This window comes from Carassius carassius, chromosome 19 (assembly GCF_963082965.1).
Source record: "Carassius carassius chromosome 19, fCarCar2.1, whole genome shotgun sequence".
NCBI classification, from domain to species: Eukaryota; Metazoa; Chordata; class Actinopteri; order Cypriniformes; family Cyprinidae; genus Carassius; species Carassius carassius.
In genome coordinates, this window is record NC_081773.1 from 6,501,174 (window position 1) to 6,516,868 (window position 15,695).

The 15,695-nt window shown below is 35.9% G+C and overlaps 1 protein-coding gene across 1 annotated transcript; it reads left to right on the forward strand.

Annotated features, from left to right (window-relative positions):
• The first annotated feature begins 1,322 nt into the window (after nucleotides 1-1,322).
• On the forward strand, nucleotides 1,323-14,423 carry htr1fa (5-hydroxytryptamine (serotonin) receptor 1Fa). Its single transcript, XM_059499329.1, has 3 exons — nucleotides 1,323-1,481; nucleotides 12,404-12,531; nucleotides 13,246-14,423. Exon 3 carries the CDS (start codon nucleotides 13,248-13,250, stop codon nucleotides 14,328-14,330), a length of 1,083 nt encoding a protein of 360 aa, XP_059355312.1. The 5' UTR covers nucleotides 1,323-1,481; nucleotides 12,404-12,531; nucleotides 13,246-13,247; the 3' UTR covers nucleotides 14,331-14,423.
• Nucleotides 14,424-15,695: the final 1,272 nt, after the last annotated feature.

Below are 15,695 nucleotides of genomic sequence, written 5' to 3' on the forward strand. Positions count from 1 at the left end.
CATGAAAAGGGTCTTACTGTTGCATTCACAAAGAAAGTCAAAGGCCACTGACAGTGACAGTCTGACCTTTTCAGCATCAACAGCTCCGCTAATTAAATTCCCAAACCTTCATTTTTCGCTTTTTCTCCATTGTCTGGAAGGCAGCTTGACTGTTGAAACATGCTGCTTCTAGTTTGCTCACATATTCTAGACTCTGGGTGAATGGAAACATATGCAAAATATGTACATATCTGAAAAGGAATTGTATTACTATGCATCATGTAAACCAGGCAAGCAAACTACATTTAGCTCCTGTCCTTGTAACCATCTGATTGAAAAATAGGTCGCTTAACTATGGAAAAACTAATGTATGTATATCTAGAGGCCACAAAGCTGGCATCCTCTTCAAATAATAATTTATTTCAAAGGCAAATTTATCTTCACTGAAGTAAACTGTACTTTGGAAACAAACTGTAACTTTTAGAACTCTTTAAATCCAGAAAGCTTTTGATCTTGAAGAGAGAGAGAGAGAGAGAGAGAGAGAGAGAAACAATTTATTGAAACAGTAAGCTGCTAAAGTGATGTTCACGTTAACTATTATGGCTGTTTTTGCTCCTAAAAACACACCAAGGAAAAGGTTCAATAATAAAATTATGTCATATGATTTATGTAAACTGTTCCTGAGTTTATAATGAAATACCTAAATAAATATGTTTTGCATTATTCTGTATCCTTAGAGTTCCATTTGCACTGCTGTTTTGCTCTGTTTCATTACAAACACAAGCATGTTTCACTACTAGTAAGACATCATGGAGGCACATATTAATGTAAACTTGAGAAAAGCCATGGAAGGGTGACTGTAAAAGCACATTTGGCCTCGCACTTAGCTAATGCTGATATTTTACCTATATTCTGTGAAGGTTATGACTGTGTTTTTGCTACAGTTCTGAGTGATGCCAAAATGTGTTTACCATGTTTCCCTATGGTAAGCTGTTATTAATGATCTTTATTTAGATCTGTCGGGAAACTACGTAGGCTATTTCAATTGCAAATTGGATATTTGTATGTATTTCATATAACAATAACGGGTGTGTGCTAGGCTACTAATTATATGTACATTTATATCGTAGTTCACGGTTTTTTATTTTTATTTATTTATTTATTTATTCATTTATTTATTCATTTATTTATTTATTTATTTATTTATTTTTGCAAAGCACACATCAGCCTCCTGAATATTTAATACTGCAAAAGAGAGAGAGAGAGAGAGAGAGAGAGAGAGAGAGAGATGCATAATAGAAAGCGATTACACTAACTAAATTTACCTGTACCAAGCAGTCGCTCCGTCTAGTAGCTCATTTAGCTGCGCACGTGCGTCAGTATGAGCACGAGCGCTCGTGTGCACCTGTGAAAGACATTCATCTGTCTCGTGAGGAGAAACATCACATTCCAGCGTGAGCCTTCCAGAGGAATGCCTTCATCTCAACACATCACATCACACCGTAAGTCATTACTTCATTTTAATGTTATGCTGGTGTTTAAACCAGAGGTTTCTGGAAGTTCCTATGATATTAACGACGGTTTAGTGGCGCCTTTAAAGTTGTATCAAGTTTGCGCTGTTGCCTGGTAATATATTGTTTAAATAAACTTGATTATTGAGACACAGTAAGTTTTTTTGTTTTTGTTTTTGTTTTAACTCAAACGAATGTCTGCTTTTCAATTAAAACGATAACAGTGCACATCATTTATCTTGCAGTGTGTTTTCTGTTTCCAGTCTCCTGCCCTGTCTCGTGTGAACAGAGTTTTATGAGACACATGATTTTATCAGCTCAAATCTGTGATTACCTCATTCTTAATCCGAATCACTGGAGTTTTATGATTAAAACATGTACTGTACTGCACGCATAACTAGCCAAGATGCGTGTTTAATGATCGGTTTAATGGTCATTGGGAATGAATGTTGTCGTATAGCTGCATTAGGTGACTGATGTGTGCTTTACACATGCACAGAGTATTCCTATAGAAATCCACTCTGAACTGATTTACGACAGATGCATTAATTGATCACACAAATACTGCTACCAACCTACAGTGTGTGCATGGCAACATTAAACAGTGATAAGAGAAAAGAAGTGAAGTGGTGCACAGAAAAAAAGACTGATTGGTCCTATTTTAAAGTAACCAAAATATGCAACAGATAATACTGCAGTATATATATATATATATATATATATATATATATATATATATAACTAATATAACTAATCTTTCCCTCCACTCCTTTGCTGCATATATAATTTAAATAATTTTGGACTGCTGGGAGACAATATAGACTGTTGTGAATATTAAATATTGAGGTCCATATTTGGTGTTTTTCTGACCATGTGAGCATGTCCTTTGCTATTTATAATCATGTCTAAATTCCACACTACTGTATATGTCTCATTAGCATACTGGCCAGGTATGGGCAAATTTTGTTTCTGTTCATTAGCATATTGGCTGATGAAGTTGTTCTTGGTCATTTTTCATGCAAATGATTGAAGAAGGGCTTTTTCAGGATCCAGAAGAAAAGCCTCCATCTTAACATACAATACTGTATGAGAACACAGTGTGAGTCAGTATTTCATTTTTATATACTTACTGGAGATTTCTGGATATTGCTAGTTTTTGCTAGATGTAATTGGTGAATACTGTTTTCTTTTATTATACTGTTTTCGCCGGGGCGGCAGTGGCTCAGTGGTTCATGTAGGTTGTCTACAAACCGGAAGGTTGGTGGTTGGTGGTTCAATCCCCGGCTCCAAGTGTCGAGGTGTCCTTGAGCAAGACACCTAACCCCAGCTGCTCCCGACGAGCTGGATGGTTCCTTGAATGGCTGACAGCGCAGTCGGTGTGTGAATGAGTGTGTGAATGAATGGGTGAATGTGAGGCAACTTGTAAAGCGCTTTGGATGGCCGTGTGTCTGTTGAAAGTGCTATATAAATGCAGTCCATTTACCATTTTTATTAGCATACTGGCTGCTCGCTTGATACTTTACCAATTGATCTTTGCATTTTTTTCCTTCTTACATGACATGCAACTGATGGATGAAAGTCTACCTCATACCCTCTATATCTCACCACTGTTTTAGAGAAAAGAAAGAATTCTGGACTTCATCCAGAGACAGTGAGGCACAATAACATGCAAGAGTCATTTGTCAACAATAACGGATACTGTGTTATGCACTGGCAACTCTCTGTTCGGGAGCATTTGTCAGCATAGGTTTAGAGTGTGAGGAGCTTATGGACTTTGTCTTGTCATTTCACACCAGTCTGAGTTTCTGTATTGAGAACAAAGCCTTGGATGCAGTCATATGTTTAGTCTAGAGAAGTGTGTGTGGAACGGTCTTGGTGTTTTTTGTTTTTTCTTCTCACAGTGAACAGTTTTGAAATTATCCATGTGAATATTGCAGTTCTTAAAGATCGTGTGCAGAGAAGCGTAAGGGGTCTAGATCTAGGAATTACACTATATTTCCACAGTATTATAAAGTAAAATAGCCATTTTATTCTTAAATAGATTTATTATTAATTCTTAGTGTAAAGAATATTAATAATTAACATAAATGAATGAATGAATTAATACTCCCAAGATCGCTTTTCTAGTATAAAGAATTTAATGTAATGCTATACACACACACACACACACACACACACACACACACATGTTTGTTTCCATGATAATATCTTTTTACTGTGTTTGTAAAGACATGAATATTCACATTGTTAACATTTTCAAAGTTTATAATGGTTTAGTTCAAAGATTCCATTTTCACACAGCTCAGATGTTATGTGGTTTCACAGCTGTAGGTGTAGGTATAAGCGAGGCTAAAACCAATGAAATTCCTCCCCAGAGACGTCTTGGAAACTGTGCTTTTATGTGAGCACCAGGACAAATTGTGGATCATGTTCTCGGATACAATACCAGAGGTATCCAGAAATGGCCATTCTGACAAGACGGTAATATAGCCACGTCCATTGTTTCAGTTCACGGCATGTTTGCATAAGAGATGTAATTTGCAAGACTGCTTTGCATCACTTTGATCCAAATAAATGGGCCTGTTTAATATCTTATTGTCCCAACACCTTCTCCATGGCTGGCATCATAACTGACAAAAGGAAGCATATTTTCCCATGAAGCACCTTCTGAGAAACACAGCGGATGTAACAGAAATAGCATACAATCTCCAGGCATCTCTTTGAGTAATAGTAATTGCATTGTTAAGTGCCTCAGCTCAAGTTTGACATTGTTCTAACAAAGACACAGGGACTTCTTTCAAGAGGAGACCATTTAATGGTTATTCCTTTGACACAAAGAATGGCAGGTCAGCTATTTTTCTTCCATCTCAGACGGGGCATATAAGAGCATTGCCATCAATTTAATCAAAATGCAGCTGAAGATGTGCAGCTGTCGTTAAAGGGACAGTTTGACAAAATGACATAACGGTCATTATTTACGCAATCTCATGTCATTACAAACACATATGGTTTTCTTTCTTCTGTGGAGCACAAAAGGAGAAATGTTGAAGAATGTACTCGCCACCCATTTCCACATTATGGATTAGGAAGGGTAAATGCTGAAATATACAATGTTTGGACATTCTGACAACATCTCAAATGTAAGCTGTTTTACATATTCATAGCTATAGAAACTATAATATTTTTTAATCATTTATATCAAATGTATTTACATGTGCAATTTATACCTAACTACTTTTCAAAATTACTTTTCAGCATTATTGAAAAGATTCATTTGGAAAGTTCAAATCAAAGAGTTCTGAAGATTGTTTTAAAGATTTGATCTAAAAGATTAATTTCAAGGAATCTAAAAGCCATTAGAATTGTAGAGAAATTATTTGGTTCAACAGCTCCAAAGGACAAAAAGAAGGATTCTGAATATGTGGTTTACAACACAATTTTAAAGTCAAAACTGCCTTGTTCCATGGCAAACAAAATAAATATTGTATAAGTAATGGGTAAACAATTGCACAAATGCTATTCATTCATGATTTTGAAGTGTAGTCTTGTTTAAAATTATGTATGTGTCCATAAATGAAATACAAATGGATTTTAGATACTGTAAATGCATTTTACATTTTACTATCTATACAAAGGTAAACAAATGTATGTGTGGTAAAACCAAATTTACATACTACTAAAATGCTCATGAGATCTTGTTGGATTTCCACATACATCCAAAAATGGTGCCTTGACATACATAAAATAAATAAATAAATAAACATTTGACATAATCAGGGTTATGGCCAGTCATCATTGACAACAGTATGGTTGCAGTGCAACAAGTTTGAACAAGCAAAGGTGTGAATGAGCGCTGCATTTTGGCTTGTTCTTCACACAAATCTATCACATGACTTCAGAAGTCTTGAGTCATATGGAAAATTGCTTCATGATACTTTGCTGGTGGTGTGCACGGGATTCTCATTCACTTTCATTATATGGAAAAGAGTAGTGAATGCATTATTCAGAATTCCTCTTTTTATGTTCCACAGAAAAAGAGATTTTGAAATGACACGAGGCTGATTAAATGAAGACAGAATTATCATTTTAATGAAGGTCATGCTACTGTATCTCCCCAAACTCCAAAGTCATTCAGCAAAGAAAGCATATATTGTGAAGAAGCACTTTGTTCCCCTCAAAGGAAATTCTAAAGCAACCTTACAAGGCTCATGGTACCTCGTACTGTATGTGTGCTGCCTCATACAGTGTTTGTCCTTCAAATGCCTGGATCTTTGTGCTTGTAGAACTCATAATTCCCATTTCATTCAAAATGATGACACGTCCAGTTATCATCATGATTTTTGCCATTCTCTTGTCATAGCAAGATATGCAGAATGTAATTGAAAGCAGAAATGAAGCATGCATCCCTGCTTTCAAGTCTTCTCTATCAGTTTCTTAGTTCATCATTTTCTCAAACGCCCCTTTTTTCACACTTTATGTAAGTGTTATTATTCTCTTTCTGTCAGATTTGATACTGCCCTGGCTCTGATGACATCACTCGTTATATTACGCCAAGTGGCACCGTTATCTTTTTTCATTAGTACCTGCTGTGAAGAGGAAGTGTGTATTAAGCACTCTCATCAGACATGTCATTTTCAGACCCAGTGCTGAGAGGCACCTCACTCAAAATGCAATTAGAGCTCTTTCTGGATTACAGAGACATCAACAGGTGGTGCATCGTGTTATCGTGAACTTCATTCATAGCTTAGCATCTTAGAAATGTGCAAGTTTATACAGTTGATATCAAGTATTGATGGATGTTGCATAAAGGTACCATATTACTGAATCACTTAGAATAAATTTGCCTGTGGCTATTTCCAGCTGTTATCTGAGGTGCCTGTCATTCAAGCAACACTGATCATGTAAATGTAATATACTGCTTATTTTAATATACAGATATGATAAGCATGTTTTTTTTCAGTTTTAGTCTATAGTCTTTGCCAGAGTTTTACAATTAAGTGACAGTTGGCTACAGTTTGCTACAAAGGCAGCTGAAAATGGTGCTGTTTTATATTATTGGTAGTATATGGGGATATTATTTCAGCGTATTTAGTAGAATATTATCAGTGGGGAAAAAATTATCAGCATTTTTTGCATTTATCAACATTTTTACTGGATGTGTGAAGCTCTCCTCAGGTTTACACAGGTGAAGCTCACCACATTAAATATGGACATAATATTTGACTACCTGGAGTTGTCATGATATCTTTTTATACTTTCATCATTATATCTACTGATGTATAACTGAAAACTCAACAAACTTTTTGTGAAATGTTTTGTTTATGCTGTCTTAATCTAAAGTATTTTAATACATTGTATTCTAAAGTAATGACAGTGTTATTTTAGTATTATTTATATGCTATTACAGCATTTATTAATATTTGGAATTAGCTTTAAGCTTTTATATAAGCTTTTAGCTTATATTTTGAGTTTAAGTTAATTTAAGTTTTAGTTTTTTTTGTTATCATGCTTTTGTCATATATATATATATATATATATATATATATATATATATATATATATATATATATATTTTTTTTTTTTTTTTATCAAGTTCACCTCAATCAATATATTTCCAGTATGTCTTCTGAATAATCATGTCAAGACCATTGAACATTAACCTGTTAAATGTCATGGGCCCACCTGTGAGGCCCACTTGCCATTACATATTTTAACAGTAATATCTTAGTCTGAACCTAAAGTAATTCTTAGTCTGAACCTAAAGTAATCTTGACAAACTCTATATCATTGGGAAGCTTAAAGACTGTAGTTTTGATATTTGGTGAGTGATTTTTGAAATATTTTACAGAGCAACTGTAATTTATTAATATACAGGGAGAGTACTCATCAGAGTCAGAGAGTGTGTTCTGACCTTTACTTTTGAAATAGTGATGTATAGATGAAATCATGAAAAATCTGTAAAAATATTTATTCACTTTCATGGAGAGTGTTCAAAAGATAACATCCATTGTATTTTTTTGAGAAAAAAGGTCTAAAAGAGTTTGGAATATATAGGAAAAAAACTGATTATCCTTTTTTTGATGCATTGTGAACTATAACGCAAGAGTCCAGAGTTCTCGTAGCAAGTCTTTCATGTGTTTTTTGAGGTTGAATTGAAATCAAATATACTAACCCTTACTTCTTCTGATTGTGATGTCTAAATAATGAGAAAAGTATGGAAAAACATGTTTCTGGCCACTCAAACCATTAAATGAAGGCGCCCTTAACTGGTTACTAATGGGGTTTGATGGTAATCTAGTGGAAAAGCATGAGACTACGGCCAAAAATCTCACTGAAAGATCATTTTTTGAGATATCAACCTCAAATTTGGAACATAACTTGTTCAGAATTTTGGTTTTAATTTTCTAGCCGTTTTAAAGGAAATCATGGTTCGTCAAATATATATTTTATATAAAATATAAATATTTAAATTATTATATTTTATATTTTCATAAACTTAAACTTCCATAACTTTTTTGTTATATAATCTTTACAACTTTTTTTTTTATTAAAAAATCAAATAAAAAGTCCCATTTGATGTTTCTAAGAACTTTGCTTTTAACATTAAAAGTGTTGAATGTTTGTGTGAAGTCTGATAATTGAATTAGAAATCTATGCTGTAGAAACTGGTGGAGGAAAATTATATTCGATTTAACAAGACAATAAATGGTTCCAGCATATCACAGAATGCTTATTCAGTGAATGAGATATGCATTTCATCTATCAGATAGGTTGAACAAAATGCTACTGGCATCTGTCATTTTGTGTATGAAATGCATTAAAGTGTATCTGCACTTTGTGCAGGGTCACACAGTTCAATTAGTCCATGAAATTACATCATCAGTTACACTTGGCACCCCATAAAAGACACACTAATAGAGTTTTGTGTTTGTGTGGGTGAATCTGTTGCTGTTTATGCATGTTCATCAGTCACGGATCATGGAAAAAACACATTGTGATGAACATCATGTTTATTTACTGTACTGCTATGGTGGTTACCAGAGTATTTTTTTTAAAGCAAAACTTTGTACAAATTGTACCTTAAAATCCCATGCAAGAACACATGAAAAATTGTTAGTGTATTTTTTTAAGTGAATATCTGGTGAGTGGTGACCACAGCTAATATATATATTTACTTTATTTTAAACAGGAGTTTTTACAGTGTATCTGCTGATTTCAGGAATAAAAGTCACAGAAAATGTAACAGACAGTTTCAGGAAGCTCCACCGTATAAACATTGCAACATACTTCAATGAAGTTCTTATGCCTTTTTGTATTATTTCTGGCAATGTCAGTGTACTCAAGAGATCTCTACACGAGAGCGAGCAGAGCATGTGGGGTGAGACGATGAACAGCAGAAGGCAAAGAACGTTTTTTTCTGTTGAAAAGAACAACTGAAAGAAGCACAAAAGCAGAGATTTATATTCTCATGTATATATGAGGTAAAAATGAAAGAAGACTCGGGTGGAATTACTTATATTCTCACAATGTTTACAAATATTGATTTTGATAGCCTTCAGACATTCTACTAACTATAAGTAATTTTGCAACTACATGTCAACTCATTCTCATTAGAGTATCAGTTTTAGGTTAGTGTTAGAGTTAGCAGCAGTGTTGGGGAGTTACATGAACTGAATTCTGTAATTTAATTACAAAGTAAGGTTACACTATTTTAAGGTGTCCTTGTTAGAGTGTAATCACACATTTACATACTGTGTAATATTAATTAACTACATGTACTCATGGCCGTAGCCAGGCTTTGAAAATTAGTGAGGTCTAGGGGGTTTCTATAATAATCCCCTTATTATAGAATTGTGCTATAATAACCCCTATAAATACAACTTACACTTGAAAAGAGACAGAAATGTGGATGTTTTTGGAGGGATGCTCATTTTTAAGTCATACCCTATTTATTGCATCAACGTTTGTTAATACTTTACTATATTTATGGGGGGGGGTAATTTTATCAGTTGTTTATTATTCATGCCAACTTTTTTCTCCCTTTCCAAATCACATCAGAAAAGCATTTATAAGCATTTTATTATTTTGAAAATGAAGTAAATAATCAAAAAGTTGAAAAAAAAAGTATTGGGTAGGGTAAGGGTAGGTTGTAGGGAGGACTTTATTGTCCCAATAAGGTGGCATCCATTTAATAATTTGAATTAAAATTAAAATTTACGTTTTATCATGTACTACAATACTGAGGTAATATTTGCAGTAAGTAGTCTAAATAGTGGAATAACATCTATAGCTATTTGTCTTTTTTGATTACTGCCAGACTAATGCCGGCGATGCAATGTTGCCAGATATCGCTATTAAAATAAACAAAAACCCATAAATAAGTAAAATAAACCGAAATTATTTCAGATATTTTGGAAATTAGATAAGATTAAGTTATCGCTGACCTTAAACCGCAACTTCCTACTTTATTAACTTTCTAAAGTGTCAAATTAAGTGGAAAAATGTGTCAAAAACGCTTACATTAGCTGGATCTGGCAACACAGGCTGCGTCTCACTCTCGCTCACAACTCTCTGAAGACTTGTTCACTTCGGAAGCGTCTCGCAGCGATTATTTTCATACCATGGACGCTAAACACTCTGAATTATACTCTGAATCAGAAAACAAATGTTATTTTTTGAACATGAAAAATTTACAGAGGTCCGGACATCACAGATGACAAAGGGTTAGGGTCATTTAAGATTTTGCAGTCTTTTAAGAAAAAATATGAATGACACATTTAGCATTCAGAGCCATTTTGTCAAATAAAATGCTGTTTAGTATAAGCATGTCTCTCCTTCTTATAGCACCTGCCACTAAAATAGCTAGAGACAGATATCCATTAACATTTCCATTCATCTCAATGGCAGTTGCTTGGCTGGCACACGCACCACCCAGGAGTATGTGAAATGAAATAATCTGCATCGTAAATATCATGTGACTAATTACTCTGGAGCTGCAGGAAAACTGCATCTGATTGAATCAGATTTATGATGTGTCAAAATGTTTGATTTGGAAATACAGCATGTGAGCTATGAAGAGTAAAACTTTAAAACTCAGTCTCAGACTCAATCTGAAAAGTTTTCTCATCAGTGAAGAGCGTTGTCTGATCAATATAAGCAATTTAACAATGTGGCACTGTGTCATTGAGTTAAATAACTCCATTAGCTGCAGAATCAACACAATCCATTTGCTGAGAGCCTGATTTCTGGTGCTTTATATATACATTCATCAGTTTGTTTTAAGTATGTATTATTTATTCATATTATGTTATTCATATCATATATTCACTCTTTTCATCTGAATTTTCAGCAGCCATTACCACTTTTTTTCAAATATTTCTGAAAATTATAATCTAATGTCAGACAAGGAACTAATTCTTCTCATACAGAGACTGTCACGCTGTCTGGTCTCTGTTTCCCTGAGTCTCCACTAGTGGTCTCACTTCTCCATAGGCACCTCACCGTAGGCACTACAATTCCCACATAGCCTTGTCCCTACATCACAGTAATTGCACTCCTGTTAATTGCACTCAGGTGTCTTCACTTGTTTGTTAGTCATTATCCTCCCTATATTAACCAGTCTTTTTCTGTTTGTCTGCATGGAGTCCTTTCTTTCCGTCACCCAGTTTCCTCGCCTTCCGAGTTCCTCGTCTTCCGAGTTCCTGTTCCCGTTCCTGTTCCTTCCCTGTTTGTTTATTTGTTGGATGGATTTATGGTTTTGACCCCTGCTTGTTGATTTCTGATTTGGATTACCCATTAAAACCCACACTGCGATTGGATCTCTTGTCACCTGCGTTTCACTGGGTCTCTGATCGTAACAGAGACAAATTCCATGGTTTTATCTGTTCTTCAGATAAACTGACTTTACATCAAAACCAACCTGACTAATACAGGAACATCATCGTGCTGGCAGAGAAAGAGCTTGTAGAGTGTTTAAAATCAATTTTTGTTGTATAGCTTTGGCCTTTTCATCAGAAAGCCTGTCCCTGTGAGTCACTATGACAACCGTATTCTCACAGCCAGCACTAATACACAGACGAAATGTGCTTCAGTACAACCATTTCTATTACTCTCTACACTCTATTACTTTTAAGCTCATTTCATAGATATACAAAGTACATGTGCATGTGTGTGTATTATAATATATTGCATATTCTATTAATCAAATAATCGTGAAAAAATAGCAGCTTACAAACTAAAATATTAAGCTTTTAACTATTAACTGTTTTAAACAATTATAACAAATGTTTCTTGAGCAGCAAATCCGCATATTAGATTGATTTCTAAAGAATCATGTGACACTGAAGATTGGAGTAATGATGCTGAAAATTCAGCTTTGCTTCACAAGGATAAATTACATTTAAAAATATATTAAAGTGCAAAACTAAAATAATATTTCACAATATTACTGGATTTTCTGTATTAAATAAATTATGATAAGTAGCCTTTGCAAGAATAAGAGACGTCTTTCCAAAACATTAAACAATCCTAATTATTAAAAAAATTTGATTAATCGTTTATACTTTTATGTAGTCTGTGTGCTATACTGACGGTAGCAGATTGTGAAAAAGATGTCAAACATTACACGTGTTCAAGGGACAGCAATAAACGCCTGATATCTGATGTAATGAATATAAGCAAGTTGGTCAAATTAATTGCTGTAGTGAAGAGAAAGCATATGGAGAGCTCTTTTGTCTGGTCTATGTGGCTTTCTCTAGCCCAGTTTCCTTTTAAAAGAGAGTGAAAATTATATTCCTCTTTAATTAATGGTCTCAGTGGAACTCACAACATCTATTCCCTCCCATGCTCTGCAAGCACTGTCTGACAAACTTCCCTTTGACTTTAACACTCTTTTTGATCTTCTTCCCTTGCAGATGATTTGTGGCAAATGATGGCATGGACCACCTTGGTCAGGATCTTTGAGCACAATGCTGTGATGACGTGCAGCTCGCTTAATGCACATAGACACAAGCTGTCTGATGAATAAGCAGCACTTCTGCAGGTATGAAAAGCCCTGCATGATATTTCAATAGAGTAAATCAGGTGAACTCGGAAGTGTTCCCTAGTTAAACAAACTGAACACAAGAAATACAATTATTTAATGACCATGAAGGCCATTAGATTGTTTCTTTTAATGTGATTTGCAAAGCCTTATCACAGTTTTCTGTTGAATCCTATTTGGACAAAAATAGTATACAAAAGTATGATGACTTGGTGGTTCAATAAGTGAGTCAGATATTTGTTGAATTATTCAAACTGATAACTGGTGAATCATTAAAATTTGTTGTAAAACATGAAATGTTGTGGTTGCATGCTGAGAAAACAGTATAAAAGAAAGTGTGTGATCTTTGTTCTATTTCAAGCTTTCTGCTTATGATTACATTTTTTTTTTTTAATCGTAAAATAAGATATATGTGAAACAGACTTCAGTCTTGCTACATCAAGACTTGCTCCATTTAGGTCTTAATAACCACACTGTAAAAATACAAATGTTTCAAAGAAAAAATAAAACAAGAATTAAACGGTTCACCCAAAAATATCAATAATTACCCTCACATCGTTCCACACCTTGATCTTTGGAAAACACAGATTAAGTGCTCAAATGTTTAACAAAGCACAACTGAGCTACATTGTATCATACACACAGCTGTTGCAACACATCAGCAGATTTTTTTATTTCCTTCCCATTGATTCTGTCTGTCCTATTCTGTCCTAGGCATGGCATCAAACGGCACATATGCAGGCAAGCCCGTGGACGTGATTATCCTCTCCCTCACACTTTCATTTCTTGCTGTGCTGACGACGGCCATAAACTGCTTGGTCATTACAGCCATCATCGTCACACGCAAGCTGCACCATCCCGCAAACTATCTCATCTGCTCACTGGCCGTGACCGACCTTTTGGTGGCCATATTAGTCATGCCCTTCAGCATTGTCTACATTGTGATGAACACGTGGGTCATGGGTGAAGTCATGTGCAACATCTGGTTAATCGTGGACATAACCTGCTGCACGTGCTCTATTCTGCACCTCGCAGCCATCGCTGTGGACCGATACCGCGCCATTACAGATGCCGTGGAGTATTCGAGAAAGAGGACATCGTTACGGGCCGCCATTATGATCAGCGTGGTGTGGCTCCTCTCGATAGTGGTTTCTCTGCCGCCAATGCTGTTGAGACGCCAGGAAGAAAACACATGCATCATTAAGCATGACAACATCGGCTCCGCGCTTTACTCCACATTCGGGGCATTTTATATCCCGCTAATACTCATTCTCATTCTCTACTACAAGATTTACCGAGCAGCCAGGACTCTTTACAACAGGAGAGCCAGCTGCCTCAACAAGCCGGAGATGAACGGACACATGCTTCCCAAGTGCAGCGATATGGAGCCGACGTCCCCGGACACCCTAAGCCCTCCAGAGAAATCAGTGTCTGAACCCTCCACCGAAGGCGACAGGGCACGCATCACTGTGAAAAGCCCAAAGTCTCGGTCTCGCAGAGAGCGATCTTGTAGAGAGCAGTCTGTCAGGAGACATCGCATCTCCAGCACTCGTGAAAGGAAGGCCGCCACCACTCTGGGACTCATTCTGGGGGCTTTTGTCATCTGCTGGCTGCCGTTCTTCATCCATGAGGTGATTGTTACCATCTGTGAATCCTGCAGTCTCTCACCTGAGATGACCAACTTTCTGACTTGGCTGGGCTATCTGAACTCTCTCATCAACCCACTGATTTACACCATCTTTAATGAGGATTTTAAAAGGGCTTTTCAGAAGTTGATCAAGTGCAAGAATTATCTCTAACGCCAATGAAGGGATTGTTTCACGTGAACTGAAATGATTACACTCAAAAAATACAATGTTCAAAGAACTTAAAAGAGGGATTATTCTGCACAATTACATTTAGTCTCTGTTGCTGTTGAAACAATTAGATAATTAATTCTCACCAACAAAAAGTTAGTCTTGTACATAGTCATTTTGCAACAAATCAGATGACATTATTTGTCTGAAGAATTTACTCTGCTTTAAAACAATATGTGACCTGCTGTTGCTGGCAAAATTAGTCACAATGAGCAAGTAAAAAAAAAAAAAAGTTATTTTTACATTCTTAAAACACACCTATTATGCCCTTTTTTTATGAGATATTAGTAATATTGGTCTTGGGTGTCCCCAGAATGTGTCTGTGAAGTTTCCGCTCAAAATAACCCACAGATAATTTATTATAACATCTGGAAAATGTCATTTTTGCGTTGTGTCTACAAAAGAGCTGTTTTGGTGTGTATCATTTTAAATGCAAATGAGCTGCATATTCCCACTCCGTCTTCAGAGGAGGGTGTAGTGCAGGGGTCACCAAAGTTGTTCCTGGAGGGTCAATGTCCTGCAGAGTCTAGCTCCAATCCTAATCAAACACACCTGAATCAGCCAATCAAGGTCTTACTAGGTATACTTGAACCTTCAAGGCAGGTGTGCTGAGGCAAGTTGGAGCTAAACTCTGCAGGACACTGGCCCTCCAGGACCGAGTCTGGTGACCCCTGGCATAGTGTATACATCTCTGCTTTGCATACCAACAGAAATAATCAGCTGGTAGAAGCACCAAGACTGAGAGCAAGACAACCGTTGTTCAGCAGTACATATGAGCAGAGCCTAAGCAAAGTGAGGTCATATTGTAATATTAAATTAAAACAGCAGGCCTAGCTAGACTGATTTGTTTTAATGGGAATTAAACATTAAGGAGTGGGTGCATTTTTATCATTGTACTGTAGGGTGGTTGTGATCAAACACTGCCAACACATTTATGTCCAAACAGTGGAATTTACATAATAGGTGCCCTTTAACTCTTTCCCCGCCAATGACGAGTTTTTACGGCTTTTCGTGTTTTCACTGTGATAACCTTGGGGACGCTACTACACATCTTCTGAATGAGTACAAAACCTCCCAAACAAAAACAGACGTGAACAGGATGGAATAACTAGCGGTCTCTTATGTAGATACATATGAAAAATAATGCGATCATCAGCAATAGACAGCATATAAATAAAAAATGCATAATGTTACAGAGTAAAATGTTGATCCAGGAAGTGGTATATGTCTGTGCAAGCTTTGGAGGTATAGATGGAAACGATTTACTGGATTTATGCTTTGATAATCATACTGAAGATTAGCCAGATG